General features: G+C 41.6%; 1 protein-coding gene across 6 annotated transcripts in view; it reads right to left on the reverse strand.

Moving 5' to 3' along the window:
• LOC124615286 (E3 ubiquitin-protein ligase Nedd-4) overlaps positions 1 to 18,118 on the reverse strand; it is a 211,034-nt gene that overhangs the window by 119,660 nt on the left and 73,256 nt on the right. For all 6 annotated transcript variants that reach the window (XM_047143053.1, XM_047143055.1, XM_047143052.1 and 3 more), the window contains exon 8: positions 14,105 to 14,243. In XM_047143053.1, the coding sequence (XP_046999009.1) occupies positions 14,105 to 14,243 (139 nt within the window). The remainder of the gene's footprint in view (positions 1 to 14,104; positions 14,244 to 18,118) is intronic.

Below are 18,118 nucleotides of genomic sequence, written 5' to 3' on the forward strand. Positions count from 1 at the left end.
GCTTTCTTCCAACTACTGGACACTTTTGTTCAAGGGATCTATGACTGATTGATTATAGTTAGAAAAGGGGGCTAACTCTGCTGCAAATTCAATACAGAATCTGACAGTGATTCCATTGGGCCCTGGAACTTGGTTCAATTTTAATGATTTCAGCTGTTTCTCAACACCACTGATGGTACTACTCATTTCTCTCAACTTTTCAGTGATGCGTGTATTAAATTGCAGCAATTTTCCTGGGTTTTCCTTTGAAAAGGAATATTTGAAAACAGAGTTAAGCATTTCAGCTTTCACTTTGCTACCCTCAAGTTCCTGTCTCATTTGCTAGACTGGACACTAAATTTTAGAGCTACTAACAGCCTTTACACATGACCAGAATTTCTTTGGATTTTGTGAAATATCATACAACAATACTCTGCTACAGTAGTCATTGAAGGCATCAATCTCTCGACAGCCAATTGTGTTTCTTTCAGCTTCTGTCCGTCTTTAGCCCTGGGCTTTGTTTTGCATCTATTATTGTAAGCTGTTTCTTTAGAGATTTCTTTCCAGTGAGTGCATACCACAGACGGTTCTTCCCATTATGAACTGTTCTACTGGGTACACACCTATTGAGTGCATGGTTTTTCTTTTAAACTTGAGCCATGGTTCCCCTGCACGCTCCTGCCCTGTGCTGAAAGTTCCAAGTTCCTCAGTTATGTATGACATTACTGATTTTTTATCTAGTTTACTGAACATATATGCCTTTCTCTACTTTTAGTTGTCCTTTGTACTTTGGTGATCAATTCAGCCACAACCGTGTAATGATCACTGATACCAGTTTCAGATGTGGACATCCTCAAAGAAGTGGTTCTATTTGTTGCCATTAGATTCAATATCCACTGAAGAGCCAAAGAAACTGGTACACCTGCCTAATATTGTGTAGGGTGCCTGCAAGCACACAGAAGTGCCCCAACGTAATGTGGCATGGACTCTACTGATGTCTGAAGCAGTGCTGGAGGAAACTGATCCATGAATCCTGCAGGGCTGTCCATAAACCCACAAGGATACGATGGGGTGAAGATGTCTTCTGAACAGCATGTTGCAAGGCATGTCATATATGCTCAATAATGTTTATGTCTAGCAAGTTTGGTGGCTGGACATGAGCACTGCTGCAGCCACTCTGTAGCAATTCTGGATGGGTGGGGTGTCACACTGTCCTGCTAGAATTGTCCAAGTCTGTTGGAATGCACAATGGACATGAATGGATTCAGGTGATCAGACAGGATGCTTATATACGTGTCATCTGTCAATATTGCATCTAGACATATCAGGGGTCCCATATCACTCCAACTGCACACGCCCCGTACCATTACAGAGCCTCCACCAGCTTGATCAGACCCCTGCTGACATGCAGGGTCCATGGATTTATGAGGTTGCCTCCATACACCTACACGTCCATCCGCTCTATACAATTTGAAATGAGACTTGTCCGACCAGGCAACATGTTTCCAGTCATCAACACTCCAATGTTGCTGTTAACGGGTCCAGGCAAGGCATAAAGCTTTGTGTCATGCAGTCGTCAAGGTACATGAGCGGGCCTTCGGCTTCAAAAGCCCATATCAATGATGTTTCGTTGAATTGTTCACAAGCTGACACTTGTTGATGGCCCAGCATTGAAATCTGCATCAGTATGCGGAAGGAATGCACTTCTGTCACATCAAACGATTCTCTTCATTCGTCGTTGGTCCCGTTCTTGCAGCATCTTTTGCAGGCTGCAGCGATCGGAGATTTGATGTTTTACCAGATTCCTCATTCATGGTACATTCATGAATTAGTCGTACAGGAAAATCCCCAGTTCATTACTACCTCAGGGATACTGTGTACCATCACTAGTGTACCAACTGTAACACCATGTTCAAACTCACTCAAATCTTGCTAGCTTGCCACTGTAGCAGCAGTAACTGATCTAATAACTGCGCCAGACACTTGTTTGTCTTATATAGGTGATGCCAATCACAGCACCATATTTTTGCCTGTTTACATATCTCTGTATTTGAATACGCATGCCTACACCAATTTCTTTGGCACTTCAGTGTATTTTCATCATGAGAGGGGTCCCTAACTATCTGTTCTAGCTGATTTTCAGAGAAGGAATTTAGTTATATTTCACAGGATATCTTATCACACCCACTACGAAAATTAATTTTCACAACTGAGTGCTGGATGATTGAAGTCTCCACAGATGACTACAGTGTGGCTTGGGAACTTACGTACAAGTGAACTGAGGTGTTCTCTGAAGTTTTCAATTACATCAGGATATGAGTCTGGTGGGCAACAGAAGGATCCAATTACCATTATATGCCCATGCCTGATACTAAGTCTTGCCCAAACAATCTCACATGCAGCTTCAATTTATATCTCGGTGGTCTGAGTTTCTTGTCTGCTGTGATAAATACACCACCTCCATTTCCCATTTGCCTCTCCTTTTGATATACGCTTAACTATTCTCCAAAAATCTAACTGATATCAATTTCAGGTTCCAACCAACTTTCTGTATCTAGTATTGTGTGAGCTTCATTCCTTTTCAGGAGAGCTTCAAACTCTGGCACTTTGTTGTGAGTGCTTCAGCAGGTAACAACTAGAATTTTAATACTCTCACCTATGGGAGGCATTTCTTTCAATCTGACACTGATACTTCCAGGTTTTATTCAGCTATCGTTATATGGATTGGATGGAGAATCACCTACTCTAAAAGTACCATTGTGTGCACCCCATGAAAAGTCATCTAACTGAGTAGTCGGTTCTGATGTGTAGTTCACATCTGACCCATTCAGGGGAACCCCACATCCTATGGTTTTGAGGTGATGTTCAGCAAAACTTACAGATTGGAAGCTGTATCCAACGTTGAATTCTCTCTTTGAAATACAGTGCAGGAAAGCCATTGGTCCAATAGGAGGTCACTAGCCCACTGATGGCAGTAAGGTAGAGTATAGCCCTGACAGATGATGTCCCCTTGAATGAATGGGGAGCTGAGTGATATTGTAAGTGGGCGATCAGAGGGATATAAATTGACGATTAAAATGTTTGCATCACTGACAACAGATGTCCTATGTGAGTCAAAAATGACTGCAGTGAGATGCTGGGAAGCAGAGGCACATGTTACCAAGGGTGGGATGTAGTGTTCAACATTTCTTCTTACTACATTTAATTAGGTAGTAAGCCTTCGCACAGAGCCACTTAAAAGTGATGATGTCTAACAGTGAAGGTTCTCACTTGAGATGTTCAAGGGTCCTTCTATGATCCTAAATAGTTATTTCAATATCTTTGGCTCACTGTGGAACCAGCAGCTGGTGGAGGGGGCCCTTGGGAAGACACACAGCAGTTCCAGCAGCATGGAAAAAAGTTTCTGAGACAACTCCCACAACTTTGGCACTGCAATCTGCTAGAGGGGGGGATGAAGGTGATGACAGATATATACAACTGCCTCTTACCCCTTCAGGGAGTGCAACATGGCAACTGGTCGCTTGGGTGGTAGCAAGGAAGCAATAGCATTACTTAAAGTGATCACTGTCACTAAGATCACCATATAATGACAATATTGGGGCCAAAATCTTAAGATAGATAGCGAAAAAGGTGCCACAAGTAGCACGAAAGTAGGTAGGGTACAATCACTGAGAAGATATCTACCAAAACTGGAAAGAAGCTTGTCAATGAGAAGGACCCTCCCAGATGATGAGATACCCCCACATGGGGTGGCTCGCACTGAAATCACCACATAGGAGAAAGGCAGAAGAGTGGGGTGGGGGTAAAGTATTCATATAAAGCTGACCATCTCAAAAATGTAAGTGTCCTGCCCAAGGGTGAATGTTGTTGTTGTGGTCTCCAGTCCTGAGACTGGTTTGATGCAGCTCTCCATGCTAAAGGGTGAATAGAAATTGTAAATTTTAAGTGTTGGGGTTGCTCGCACTAGTGCAGCTGTCACTACCAATGTGGTACCGAGATGGATCCACACTCGGACATCTGTGCAAACCAATTTACAGACCCCTTCTGATGTTTTTTTGGGACCAGCTTGGTTCCAATAGAAGGCATGGTAACCTTGAAGGGTTGGAGAATGGTCATCAGTGATATACCATTCTTGGAGAGCAACACTGATCACAGAACAGTCTGATGTTAGTTGTTGTATCTCTGGCAGATGACAGTAATATCCACTACAGTTCCATTCAATCATCAAGTTAAGCGTACTCTTGTTTAGCAGGTGATGACCAAGCCTGAGCATAGCTCAAGCCACAAAGCTGTGTTTAAAATACTGCGCCCAAGTATAGCTCAGGATGCGATTTTTTGGATGTGCAAACCACCTGTCACTCAAAAGCTGGACTAATTTTGTATGAAATGAATGTATGGATGTCTTGATTTCTGTCACTTGACAGGCACTGCCTTCTTTTGTCAATTTCTGAAATTATTTATTTAGAAAGTTTTACCGAATGTAACAAATGTTGTTGTGAGTGGCTGAGCCAATACATGGATCACGTTGAGGTGATTTTGTGCATGTACTCATTAGGTTTTGCAGTTTGCTGTAATTCTGGTACAAATACGTCACATCTGTTGATTGAGCAAGAAATTTTCAAATCTCAGGAGGAAGGAATTGCTCAGTAACTCACCTCACACTTTTCTTTTGAAGTATACTCATACTTTCTATCACCATTATTTTAAAATTCGTAATCTATTAAAGAAGTAAATCAAATGTGGAAAATAAATCTTGAAGGTTTGTTTTTTATTATGTATTATTCTTGCAGATATGTCAATTACACACCTGCCAGGAACACATTAAATTATTGCATAAATGGTTGGTTTTCTATGGCCCATGTTCTTCTAAGTGGCTGGTCTTCAAAGTTTTAAGTGTGAAGGGGCCAAGAGCACAAGTCACACCCCAGGATCACTGCCTTTCCCCAGTGATTATAAAACATCATTGCCAAACAAAGGTTCTGAATCCAATGGGGGGATATGGCACCTCTGGGTTCAACCAATTAGCATTCTCCCAAGATCTTCTCTTTAACTACTGCAGAGGATCAGGACCTTGCAGGGGTTTATCTGCTGTGTGTGTAGAAACTGAAGACGAGCAGGCAGGCCTAAGATCCACAGTCTGTGGCTCCTTCAGCCTGTGACTATTGTAGGGTCCATGATCGGCAGATTTCTGGGGAGAGGGTTCCCTAAGGGCAGCCCTGTTGCAATTAGATGCCACAGGAGGACACTACTACTATGACCAGGTGCAGGCAGTTGAGGGCAAAGATGTTTCTGCACGAACCACAAGGGGAGGGGGGAAGGGGTTCTTTATCACCCCCATGGGCTCATTTACTTGTGAGGCTACCAGATGTCAACACTGAGGGAAAGGACAACTTCTGAGGTTCAAAATATAAGAGAGAATCTGAGACCACGAGTTCCTTGCTTTTGCATTCCTCAATTATGTTATCTCTTAAGGGAAACTGGACAGCAGGGAAAGGGATGTGAGGGGAGGAGACTCCACAGTTGGCACACAATGGTGGTTGCTCACATGTAGACTTTTCATAAAGTGGTCGATCAGTCTCCACAAGACTTGTTCACACAAGAAGACAAATGCCCGAAGCAATGGCATTTAAACGAACACATTGAAGGTGGGAAATACAGTTTCACATCACATCAGTAAACCAAGATTTTAACTCTCAAGAAGCAAGTACCTCTCAAAAGCAAGAATAAATACGTCAGCATCAAATTTGTTGTCTGACGGGTCTCAAAGTACATGATGTCTGAAATGGACCCATCACTTCTCAAAGTATTTGTGAAGTTCTGTATATGCTTGCAGCATGAAGTTCTATTGAAAAATTGGAACGCTGTATCGTGTTTTGGTTATTATCGGGCGTTACAGCGGTACATCACCAAGTTTCTTGCGAGATAGTAATGTTCAGGTCTTGTTAGGTGTTGCTCTTTTAATTAAGACTGAACCTCTTCATAGTTCACTGAGGTAAGTGATTTCCCCAAATATGCTATTCTTATTAACTGCATAGGCTTAGTAGGCAGCAAGGACCTTCCACCTGTCTGGGTGGAAATCAGGAATTGTGGGGAGTAAGTTTCTACAGTTCATTTAATTTTGCTTAACTCTCATGGTGTAGCTGAGGAGGGATTGCAAGATCCTCATGGCTTCACTGTGCAAGATGGCTGTCATGATACTACCTCCTCTAGTTGAGGGCTCTCCCAATGGGTGCCATCCAGCCAGAACAATGACCACCAGGCTGACGGTCATTGCCTGGAGTCCCAGGTGCAGGCACCGAGTGAGGTGGCAAGTGGTTAGCACACTGGACTCTCATTCGGGACAACGACTGTTATACCCAAATCCTGCTATCCTGATTTAGGTTTTCTGTGATTTCCCTAAATCGCTTCAGGCAAATGCCGGGCTGGTTCCTTTGAAAGGGCACGGCTGACTTACTTCCCCATCCTTCCTTAATCCGATGGGGATGAACACTCTGTTTGGTTCCCTCCCCCGAATCAACCAACCAACCAGGGGCAGACAACTACACTTTGGCATGTTAGGGGAGGTAATTGCTCCACCATCAATAGTGTGATCACTTATGTAATTGGGGGGGGTTTCCACCTTGTGGGTACCTGACAGCCCCCCCACACAGACTGGCTACCAGGCTGGGTATTGGGCGACCATCCCTGCAAAGCCTGACTTCAGTTTCAGTAAATACAGTATTTTAGAAAAGGTAGAAATCAAAGCTGTATGTCAAGACCCAACATTAGTTAACCAAAATGGGTGTTTCTTCAAACTAACTAACATTTGGGGGGGGGGGGGGGGGGGGGGGTAGGGCAGAGGGGTTTGCAAGAGCCATAATTGACAAAATGAGAAAAGATAGAGTTATAGAGTAAGATCACAGCACATACAAGAAAGAATTATTGCAGTGGTGCAAGACCTTATGCCTTATGCCTTCTGCCTTCCACTCACAAATGTGTTGTGAGGATCTTCAGGTGAAATCTGTTTCTTGCCGCAATTACTAAGCAGAACTATAAAGGTCAGACAAATGAAGAAAAGATAGATGGAAAAAAGAAAAATATGGAAATCATGTGGGGAGACATCGAGGCTGCGTGGGGATGTGCAACGTCTTCCCAGTGAAACTTTTGCAGTGCCCATATGTTGCCATGATAATTTCGACCATGCTGCAGAAGTTTCCATGGGAAGCTCTTTCACATCCTCCATACAAAAAAAAAAAAAAACACAGACATTCCTGCCCATTGATTTGCTTCAGATGAATAGTTGCATGCTTAGGTACAATCATGGTTTTCTAGGCAACTGCAAACATTTTTCCATGAAGGCACTGACTGCCTTAGAGGTATTAAAGGTTATGGTGATTACTTTTGAAATAATAAATAGTTTACTTACTTTATTTCCATCTGTCTTGTTTTTATTGTGGCTGCACTTTATATCCTCCTACCTCTCTTTACACTTCTGTTACTGCCTGTAGTCAGTGCTGCTACATCAGCCTTATGATAATGATTCTATGCTCTACTTTAACAGAGTCAAAAAGCTTGGGCCTGTTTGTAGCCAGAAGATGTAAGATGTTCCCCTCCAGAGCCAGAAGACTGACTAACTGCTCCAGGTAATTTTCAGATAAGCCAATTACAATAACAATACGCAATTCCCTGTCCATACTACTCACCTTACTCCTCAATTTTCCCAATCTATGATTGGTAAATTGAGATATCGCCATAGTACCATATTTATTTATTTTATTTACACTTCTAGTTCCGTAAGAACTAACTGAGTAGCAAATTTCCAAGGTCATTGAATGTGTCAGTACATGAAATTACAGCATAAAAGTAATAACAGGTAATATAAAATGTTTATGAAACCAAAGTAGGCAAGCCGTAAGTTTAAGTAAATGCAATCAACAACATAACATAAGAATTAGCTTAATTTTTCAAGGAACTACTCAACAGAACAGAATGATTCACCTACGAGGAAATTCTTCAGTTTCAATTTGAAAGCACATGGATTACTGCTAAGTTTTTAGAATTCTTGTGGTGCGTTATTGAAAATGTATCCCGCAGTATACTGCATACCTTTCTACACAAAGGTTAAGGAAGTGCAATCCAAATGCACATTGGATTTCTGCCCAGTATTAACTGTATGAAAGCTGTTAATTCTTGGGAATAAGCTGATATTGTTAACAAGAAACAGCAGTAAAGAAAATACACATTGCCCTCTCAATGTCAAAATACCCAGACTAGTGAACAGGGGTCAACAAGAGGTTCGCAAACTTACACCACTTATTGCCTGAACTGCCTGTTTCTGAGCCAAAAATATCATTTTAGAATGGGAAGAGTTACCCAAAAATATAATACCATACGACATAAGCAAATGAAAATAAGCAGAGTAGACTAAATTTTGTGTCGAACAATCGGTAACCTCAGATATCGTTTGAATAGTAAAAATGGCAGCATTAAGTATTTACATGCAACCTTCTCTCAGTTTACGTTAAATGTTCTGCCACTACTGGTCCAGAGATTGAGGGTCTATAACAGCATCCAATTACAAAGTTTGACAAAATAATTTAATTGGAGAGATAAAGTTATTCACCAAGCGGTGGCAGAACACACGTAGAAGGTTATTATTAGACAAGCTTTCAGAGCCAGAGGCTCCTTCTTCAGGCATAAGGGTTGAAGGGGAAGGAAGAGGGGTGAAGGAAAAGGACTGGAGAGAGGTAGATTTCAGGAAAGTCATCCAGAACCGCAGGCCATGAGAGACTTACCGCTTGGGATGAGAAGGAAAGATTGACTGTTGGGGGACTGCAATGGTCAAGATTTGGAAAGCAGAGAGCTTAAAGATGGCAGACAGGATAATATGCAAGACAGATATCACTGCTTAAACTTCATGATGAGTTAATAAGAGTGAAAAGCTAAGTGCATTGTAGATAAAAGAGGTGGGGAGGCGGGAGTGAAAAGCAGATGGGTAAGGCAATGAAAGATATAGAAAACTAAAAGTGTGAAGAAAGAGTAGTTACTGTGAAGAAATGCTGAGACAGAAGAAATTAACATACATCAGGGCCAGTTGGGTACCAAGAACCGAGGACATGTTCCAGTGCTAGTTCCCACCTGCAGAGTTCTGAGAAACTGGTGTGGGGGGAAGAATCGAGATGGCGCATATGGTGAAATAGGCACCAAGGTCACAATTGTCATGTTGTAGAGTGTGCTCTGCAACATGATATTGCGTGTTGCCAGTATAACCTGTCTGCCTATGCCCATTCATCCTAATTGGTAATTTGGTGGTAGGTATGCCAATGTAAAAGGCCAAACAGTGTTTACATAAAAGCTCGTATATGACTTCTTGTTTCACAGGTGGCTCTCCCTTTGATAGTATATGTTTTGCCAGTTACAGGGCTGGTGTAGGTGGTGGTAGGAAGGGGCATAGGACAAGTCTTGCAGCAGGAACAGTCACAGGGGTAGGAGCCATGGGTAGGGAGGTGGGTGCAGAAGGAGCATAGGGTATGACAAGAATATTGCGATGATTAGGAGGGTGACAAAAAGCTATTCTAGGTGTGGTGGACAAAATTTCAGACAGAATGTATCATTTCAGAGTGCATGGTTTTAGAAAGTCATGACCTTGTCAAAGTAGTTAATCAATACAGTCCAGACCACGATATAACTGAGTGACCAGTGGTGTGCTTTGAAGCAATACCAGAATTGGATGTGATGGCCCAGGGAATCTGATTCTGAACTAGGCTGGTGGGAGTAACTACGTCTAGTGAAGGGTGAGGTGAGAAAGGTGGTGTATCACGGTAAAGAGTCTGCATCTGAACAAACACATTTGCCCCGAAAGCCAAGGCTTTATGGGAGGGAATGTTTGACATGGAAAGGATGGTAACTGTCATGAAGTAAGAACTGCCATTTGTCGGTAGGTTTAATGTGGACGGAAGGTTGTAGCTGGCCTTCAATGAGGACAAGATCACGATCAAGGAAAGTAGCATGGAATTCTGAATAGGACCATGGCAAATTTAATTGGCGGAAGGTATTCAGAGATTCCAGAAATTTTAACAGATCAGCCTCACCATGAGTCCATGTGGTAAAGATGTCATCAATGTATTTAAACCAAACAACTTATGGATCCCAGGAAAGCCCCCTCCAAGCAACCCATGAAAAGATTGGCATAGGAAAGAGCCATTCTGGTTCCCATGACCGTACACCTGATCTGTTTGCATGTCTGCCCATCAAAGGTGAAGTAGTTAATTAAGGTGAGTAGGAAGGATGTCATAGTTTTGGAATCAGTTAGATGCTGACTGAGGAAATGTTCAGCAGCAGACAGACGATGTACGTGGGGCCGTTGGTTTACAGGGAGGTGACATCAATGGTGACAAGCAAGGTATACGGTGGTAGTGGGACGTGCATGGATTTCAGACCATCTAGGAAACGGTTATTTTCAATATAGGAGGGAAGTCTTTGTACTATAGTTTGCAGGTGCTGATCAACTAAGGCAGAGATATATTCGGGGGGGGGGGGGGGGGGGGGGTTGCTTTGAAACCAGCAACTATAGGACGGCCAGGATGATTGGGTTTCTGGATCTTAAAAAGAAGGTAAAAGGTGGGGGTGCATGATTTGGGTGGGATGAGAAGTTCTATGGATTGAGGTGTTAATCCTTGTGAGGGGCCTGAGGTTTTAAGGACGGACTGCAGGTCACTTTGAATCACAGATATGGGATCTTGATGACAGACACTGTATGTAGAAGTGTCAGACAGCTGGCATAGACCTTCACGAACATATTGCTTTTGGTCAAGTACCACAGTGGTAGATCCTTTGTCTGCTGGGAGAATAATGATGGAGTCATCAGCTTTTACGGAACACAGAGCCTGAATTTTTGCAGAGGACAGGTTAGGATCATGTTGTAGGGGCCTGAGGAAGGGTTGTGAAGCAATGCTGGATGTGAGGAATTCTTGTAAGGCTCATAAGGGATGATTTTGAGATAGCGATGGTGGATCGAACTGGGATCATGGTCTGAACTGTTCAAGGCAGGGCCCAATGTCAGGTTACCTGTTGGAAAGGTTATGGGATTGGTTGCAAAGTGACTTTTCCAATTGAAATTACGTGTGAAAGAAAGTAGGTCCATCACCAAAGCAGGATCAAATGCAGGATTAGGGCTGAAAGTGAGACCCTTAGGGACACTGTACTGTTTTGACTAGTTCTTGTGAATATGGATTCCTTCATCCTCCTTCATTTGCCCCACTTCCCTCCCTTTCAATCCTTCCACCTGAAGAAGCAGCCACTGGCTCCAAAAGCTTGTCTAATAATAACCTCCTTTTATGTGTGTGTTCTGTCACTGCTTTATGAGTAGATTTTCTATCCATCCAAATAAATTATTTTGTCAAAAATTGATTGTTTTCATTGTTACAATTACACCACTCTTCAGCCAAATTATTTCACAATTGGAATCTGTACTAACTCCACCAGATATACATTCCAATTGGAATTCAAAATTTCATTGCCATTAATATCAGATTTCAACCAGCTTCCTGTATGTAGTACAGTTTGGCATTATCACCCTTTATAAGAGAGGCTAGTTTTCATTGATACTCCTGCTGCTGACAATATTATATTGACAATTTCCTTGTCCAATCTGCCATAATGAATAATTAACAGTGCCAATATGACTCCCTCTCTGAAATCAGAATGTAATTTATTGGACCTTTGGAGGGATTTCTCTACCCTATAAAACCAACATGTGTATACCGTGGCACACAAGGCTCAAACAACTCTATCCAATGCTCAACAGGGCAAGCACACTGAGTAGGAGGGTGTCTAGGTCCATGTACATGACACTGATTAGACCTCTGATGATGTATGCAGCTCCCGTCTGGGGATATGCAGCTCTTACACACCTGCGCCGCCTGCAGATCATACAGAACAAAGTTCAACGCATCATTAGCAACACTCCACACTACACATGCACCGTGGATCTTCACAATGAATACCGCCTTGAAACCCTCAAGGAAGTATTCAAAAAAAACAAGCCACACAACAGAACAGAAACTAGAAAGACATGAACAATCCTTTCACTTTTACTCTGGGAAACTATGACCACAACCACAGGTGGAAGCATAAGTGGCCAAAGACTCTACTAGCTAGGGTACAGCCACCTACAGCAAGCTACAAACATCAGCAAACCCCTGCATATCCACAACATTGACCGGATATACCAGCTGCTATTAAAGCCGTCCAATAGGCTACAGTAGGGAAACCGACGAGCTCGCACACTGATGCAAGAACAAATTGCCAACATCACCCTACATTGTGCATCCGATATATGACCTATCGGACACAAAAACTTGATGAACCTAACTGTTACAGGTATGCTGACACTGACTAAGAGATCAACACTGTCACCCAACGGCAGCTGCAGCTGCCGAGTAATAGCACCACACGACGTCAAAGGTATCGAAATGCATGATACCCACTACTAATAAAGCCTACCCTTGCATGACCTGTCGCAGGCAGCAGACATCCGCTACTGCTCTTACTTCCCAACCTAACTATCACAGAGGTTTCTTCCCTTGGCTCTTGCTTGGCACTTTTTTCCTCTGCCCTTCAAACCGCTACCCTTCATTTGACTTTCGACCCAATCTATCTCCAGATGAGTGCATATTAATGATTAATCTTAACCAGATGTACACAAGCATCGAAGTACCCACATCCTGTGACACCACACTTTAGTGAAAACTAACCCTTTGGCAGAGATGGCAGTAGACCTTTTGAGTTGGCCATCATGCCAGTGTGGGCACGGAGGGTCTCCACCTCTTATTACAGCCGAAAGTGTTCTGCTACTCTTTCAGTCGCTTCCTGTGTGGATGCCTGGTCTGGCCTGTTAACAACGATTCTTCTACAGTCCTATATATATAGCAGAATGTTGTAATGTTGAAATAATTAATTCTTTTTCAAACCATGCTAAATTCTTTTCAGCACCTATCTCAAAACATACAATATGCTATCTGAATGGAAGGGAACCTAACGTAATAAATGTAATACTACAGTCAAGTCAGTATAACATGATCCCTGAAAGTTGCAATAGGCTGAGTGCAGCAGCTTTACACACCTACCTCAACCATAAATGTGTGTATGGCAATGCCTCAGAGTTGTCACAGCTATACAGATGATACTATTTTCAGCTGAAGCCATTAACATTATGCAGCTGACAGCTGGCAACAGCACTGCTCTCAGGGATCATTTTATGCCAACTGGACTATAGGTTACTTGTATGATTCTAGAGACTATAAGGTAGTCAGGAAAAATGGAGATATGAAAAAATTTAAAATCACTTTGATAGTCTGATAATTAAGAAACTGATAAATATAGCTATCACAGATTACTGTAAGACAACTTGCCAGTAATTTTTATTTTCTTTGTGGGGGGTTCCAATCAGACATACTGGATGACACTTGCTTAGAAAAGCAAGTTTCATAAAAGGAGATAGCTTGACTTCCTACTACGAAAGTAAATGCTGTACCTTAATATACATCTACAGATGAAAGTAACAAAATTAAGTGGTGCTAAATCCAGGATTGAATAGTGAATTATTATTAAGAGGATAGCTGCTACTCACCATATAGTGGAGATGAGGAGTTGAAGATAGGAAACACAAAAAGACTGTCAAACAAGTAAGCTTTTGGCCAAAAATGCTTTAATCAGAAACACACACACACACACACACACACACACACACACACACACACACACACACACAATAAAAGTAAAATTCACAAAATTTTGTGAGTGGGAAAAATCCTCTATTCTAAGAAAAATGTGTTCTGCGTCTATATTTGTAATGTCACTAACAAGAAGGTGGTTCAGTTTAGCTTCTGTATTCCAATTCCAAATACATTCATTCATTATTACTCTGAATCTAGTGTTTCTGCCATTCTGCAATCACTGCTTTGCATCTCATGTTATTTCAAAAGCACCTTACATACAAGCACCTACTGCTGATACATGCAGATCCAAATGATAAATTGAAACAGGAGAACAGACACATGCACATTTTGTAGCCCCTATTTAAGGAACTAAGTAAAAACAAAGAAAAATAATAATAAAATAAAGAAATGCTTAGAAAAATAAAAACCTGATGCAATGATGTGTTGATCTCTCTACGGTTAGAATCTACATCATCTACACTAATGTGAAACCGACGCTGAAATTCCGTAGCAGCAGACTCCAAACTTCGTTCTCGTACATTCTGGTCAGTGCAAACACCCAAATTTCTGCAAAACAAATTAAGTAGATACATCAGAAACTAATAAGCAAAAGAATAAAGACAGAATTCAAAAGTCCTCATGTAGAACCAAAAGCCTTTCATTTAAAAAAACACAATGGCAGGAAAACAAAACATAATGGAAAATGCATACAGAATGTTTACTGGCTTAAAATTCTTCTTTTAGCAGTCTAACAAACTTTGTAAACCAGATCAAATATTGTGCAATTGCTGGAAAAAAGTTTTAACTGATATTTTATGAACTTTTTTGTGTTGCTGTACACTGTTACATATTAAACATGACATATTTTTGTGAAAGTGAATACAAAGACATTTTTTATGTTTGTTGAACTGACAAAAATCACAACTATTACACTGTATTGAACTGGAGTGTGGGAGATGGAGAGGGGGGGATGGAAGAAATTTGCATTGGCCACTGGTCATCATGCATAATTTTTTTTATCACTGTCTAGTTCAAAGTTTGTCAAACCTAAATGCATATACAGGGGACAGACAAAAATGTTAAACCACCAAAAACAACATATTGCCATGCCTAATATGGTGCACAAAAACTGTTTGCTTCCAAACAAGCTTCCAGGTATCTCAGAATGCATAACTACAGGTCCTCTACGGTTTTCTTTTATCATTCTTCATGCAAAAATAATGCCAAGTTCAGATAACAATAGTGAAGACATAAAGCAATCACGTGTCCTTTTCTCCAAAGTAGACCACAGGGGCTCAATAATTTTGAGATCTGGTGACTGTGGTGGCCAGGGCACACAGGACAATTGATCATCATTCTCTCAAAATCAGTCCTGCATGAGGCGAGCGGTGTGAACATGGGCCCTGTTTTGAAAGACACCACCACCAGTGGGGAATAAATACTGTACCATGGGACGGACCTAATCAGCCAAAATGATCACATAATCCTCAACAGTAATACAACCTCAGAGTAACCATGCGCCCCACGGAATATAATGATACCTGCTGCCTAAATCATCACCAAACCCCCACCATGTTCTGTTCTCGGGACATAATCTCCGCAGCTAGAAGTTGGAAATAGTGTGCAACAAGTCTCATTCAACCAAATTACTTTCTTCCATTGTTCCATAATCCAGGTTTTATGACACCAGCATGACATTTTTCTGTTATGAGCATTTGCAACACTGCCACGTGGTTTTGGAATTCCAGATCACTCTGTACCATGTTTTGGTGCTAACAGTGTTTGTGAGTGCGACATTCCATTCTACAAGGACTTTCGCAGCTTTCATCCTTATTTTTCGTCACAATCCTCTTCAATGAGCATCCGTCACAATCACTAAAACATACTTTAAGCTGCATTGTGACTTAGTGAATGATGATCTGCTGCTTTCCCTGTAAGTTGTATAATATTCTCTATGGTGCCTCCTGAAACACCAAACACTTCAACTCCCTTGGTTTATTTGACACTACAACAGTGAAGCCATAGTGTCAGCACATAAAATTTTTCCTTAAAAAAATTACATACTGTGATTATGGCTTACTATTGTAGTGTCAAACATTTAAGTCATATTTGGTCACACTCCTTACAACAATTATGTCGGAATACAGAATCCCTTGGTTAAGGGAGTACTGGTCATATGGGCACTAACAATTTGCCTACATTTGAATTCACTTACTTCTGACATAGTGCACTCACAAAACAAAGAACTCTGATCTGACCACAACTGACACTTTGAATATATTGAGGACATTTCACAGGTGCTGCTTGTGGTCAAACAGAACAGTGTAATCTGCAGTCTTGGCTGGTGTCTGTATTTATGTTCAAGCGTGTATTTCCATATTTCTGACCAACCTCTGTCTATGTGCAAGAGGTTGAAAGTCTAGGAGTAAACGAGATAGCAGTTGTACTATTGTTCTCCGGGTGAAGAAAGTATGATGAGAGCCAAGTATTTCTGTCTTTAGAGAGAAAGTGACAGCAACTTAGTCCAAAAAATTATTATTCCTTTCAAAATAGTGTAACAAAGTTGAAATAACATCATCATCAAAGTTGCACCAACAAATGCAAGAATGTCTCCAGGAGGACCTGCAGAGGATTAATGCATGGTGCGACAGCTGGCAGCTTTCCCTAAACGTAGATAAATGTAATATAATGCGCATACATAGGGGCAGAAATCCATTCCAGTACGATTATGCCATAGGTGGTAAATCATTGGAAGCGGTAACGACCGTAAAATACTTAGGAGTTACTATCCGGAGCGATCTGAAGTAGAATGATCACATAAAACAAACAGTGGGAAAAGCAGGCGCCAGGTTGAGATTCATAGGAAGAATTCTAAGAAAATGTGACTCATCGACGAAAGAAGTAGCTTACAAAACGCTTGTTCGTCCGATTCTTGAGTATTGCTCATCGGTATGGGACCCTTACCAGGTTGGATTAATAGAAGAGATAGACATGATCCAGCGAAAAGCAGCGCGATTCGTCATGGGGACATTTAGTCAGCGCGAGAGCGTTACGGAGATGCTGAACAAGCTCCAGTGGCGGACACTTCAAGAAAGGCGTTACGCAATACGGAGAGGTTTATTATCGAAATTACGAGAGAGCACATTCCGGGAAGAGATGGGCAACATATTACTACCGCCCACATATATCTCGCGTAATGATCACAACGAAAAGATCTGAGAAATTAGAGCAAATACGGAGACTTACAAGCAGTCGTTCTTCCCACGCACAATTCGTGAATGGAACAGGGAAGGGGGGATCAGATAGTGGTACAATAAGTACCCTCCGCCACACACCGTAAGGTGGCTCGCGGAGTATAGATGTAGATGTAGATGTAGATGTCTTACAGGTAGATAACAGACACCAAGAAAATACTCAACCATTGTGGCTCAGAAAATTCAGCCATTGTGTAAAGAGAATTCTTTCCTTTCTTTTTGGTGTGCTTTAATGCAGCCAAAGATGGGTCAGGACTGGTATGGTTTTTCTCTTAGATCCTGGAGAACCAACAATCTTCATATTTAAAAACAATATGAATATGTTGTTGTTGTGGTCTTCAGTCCTGAGACTGGTTTGATGCAGCTCTCCACACTACTCTATCCTGTGCAAGCTTCTTTATCTCCCAGTACTTACTGCAACCTACATCCTTCTGAATCTGCTTAGTGTATTCATCTCTTGGTCTCCCTCTACGATTTTTAACCTCCACGCTGCCCTCCAATGCCAAATGTGTGATCCCTTGACGCCTCAGAACATGCCCTACCAACCGGGCCCTTCTTCTTGTCAAGTTGTGTCACAAACTCCTCTTCTCCCCTTTCTATTCAATACCTCCTCATTAGTTACATGATCTACCCATCTAATCTTCAGCATTCTTCTGTAGCACCACATTTCGAAAGCTTCTATTCTCTTCTCGTCCAAACTATTTATCATCCATATTTCACTTCCATACATGGCTACACCCCACACAAATACTTTCAGAAACAACTTCCTGACACTTGAATCTATACTTTATGTTAACAAATTCCTGTTCTTCAGGAACGCTTTCCTTGCCATTGCCAGTCTACATTTTATATCCTCTCCACTTCCACCATAATCAGTTATTTTGCTCCCCAAATAGCAAAACTCCTTTACTACTTTAAGTGTCTCATTTCCTAATCTAATTCCCACAGCATCACCCGACTCAATTCGACTACATTCCATTATCCTCGTTTTGCTTTTGTTGATGTTCATCTTATACCCTCCTTTCAAGACACTGTCCATTCCACTCAACTGCTCTTCCAAGTCCTTTTCTGTCTCTGACAGAATTACAAAGTCATCGGTGAACTTCAAAGTTTTTATTTCTTCTCCATGGATTTTAATACCTACTCTGAATTTTTCTTTTGTTTCCTTTACTGCTTGCTCAATATACA

This window comes from Schistocerca americana, chromosome 5 (assembly GCF_021461395.2).
Source record: "Schistocerca americana isolate TAMUIC-IGC-003095 chromosome 5, iqSchAmer2.1, whole genome shotgun sequence".
Taxonomy (NCBI): domain Eukaryota; kingdom Metazoa; phylum Arthropoda; class Insecta; order Orthoptera; family Acrididae; genus Schistocerca; species Schistocerca americana.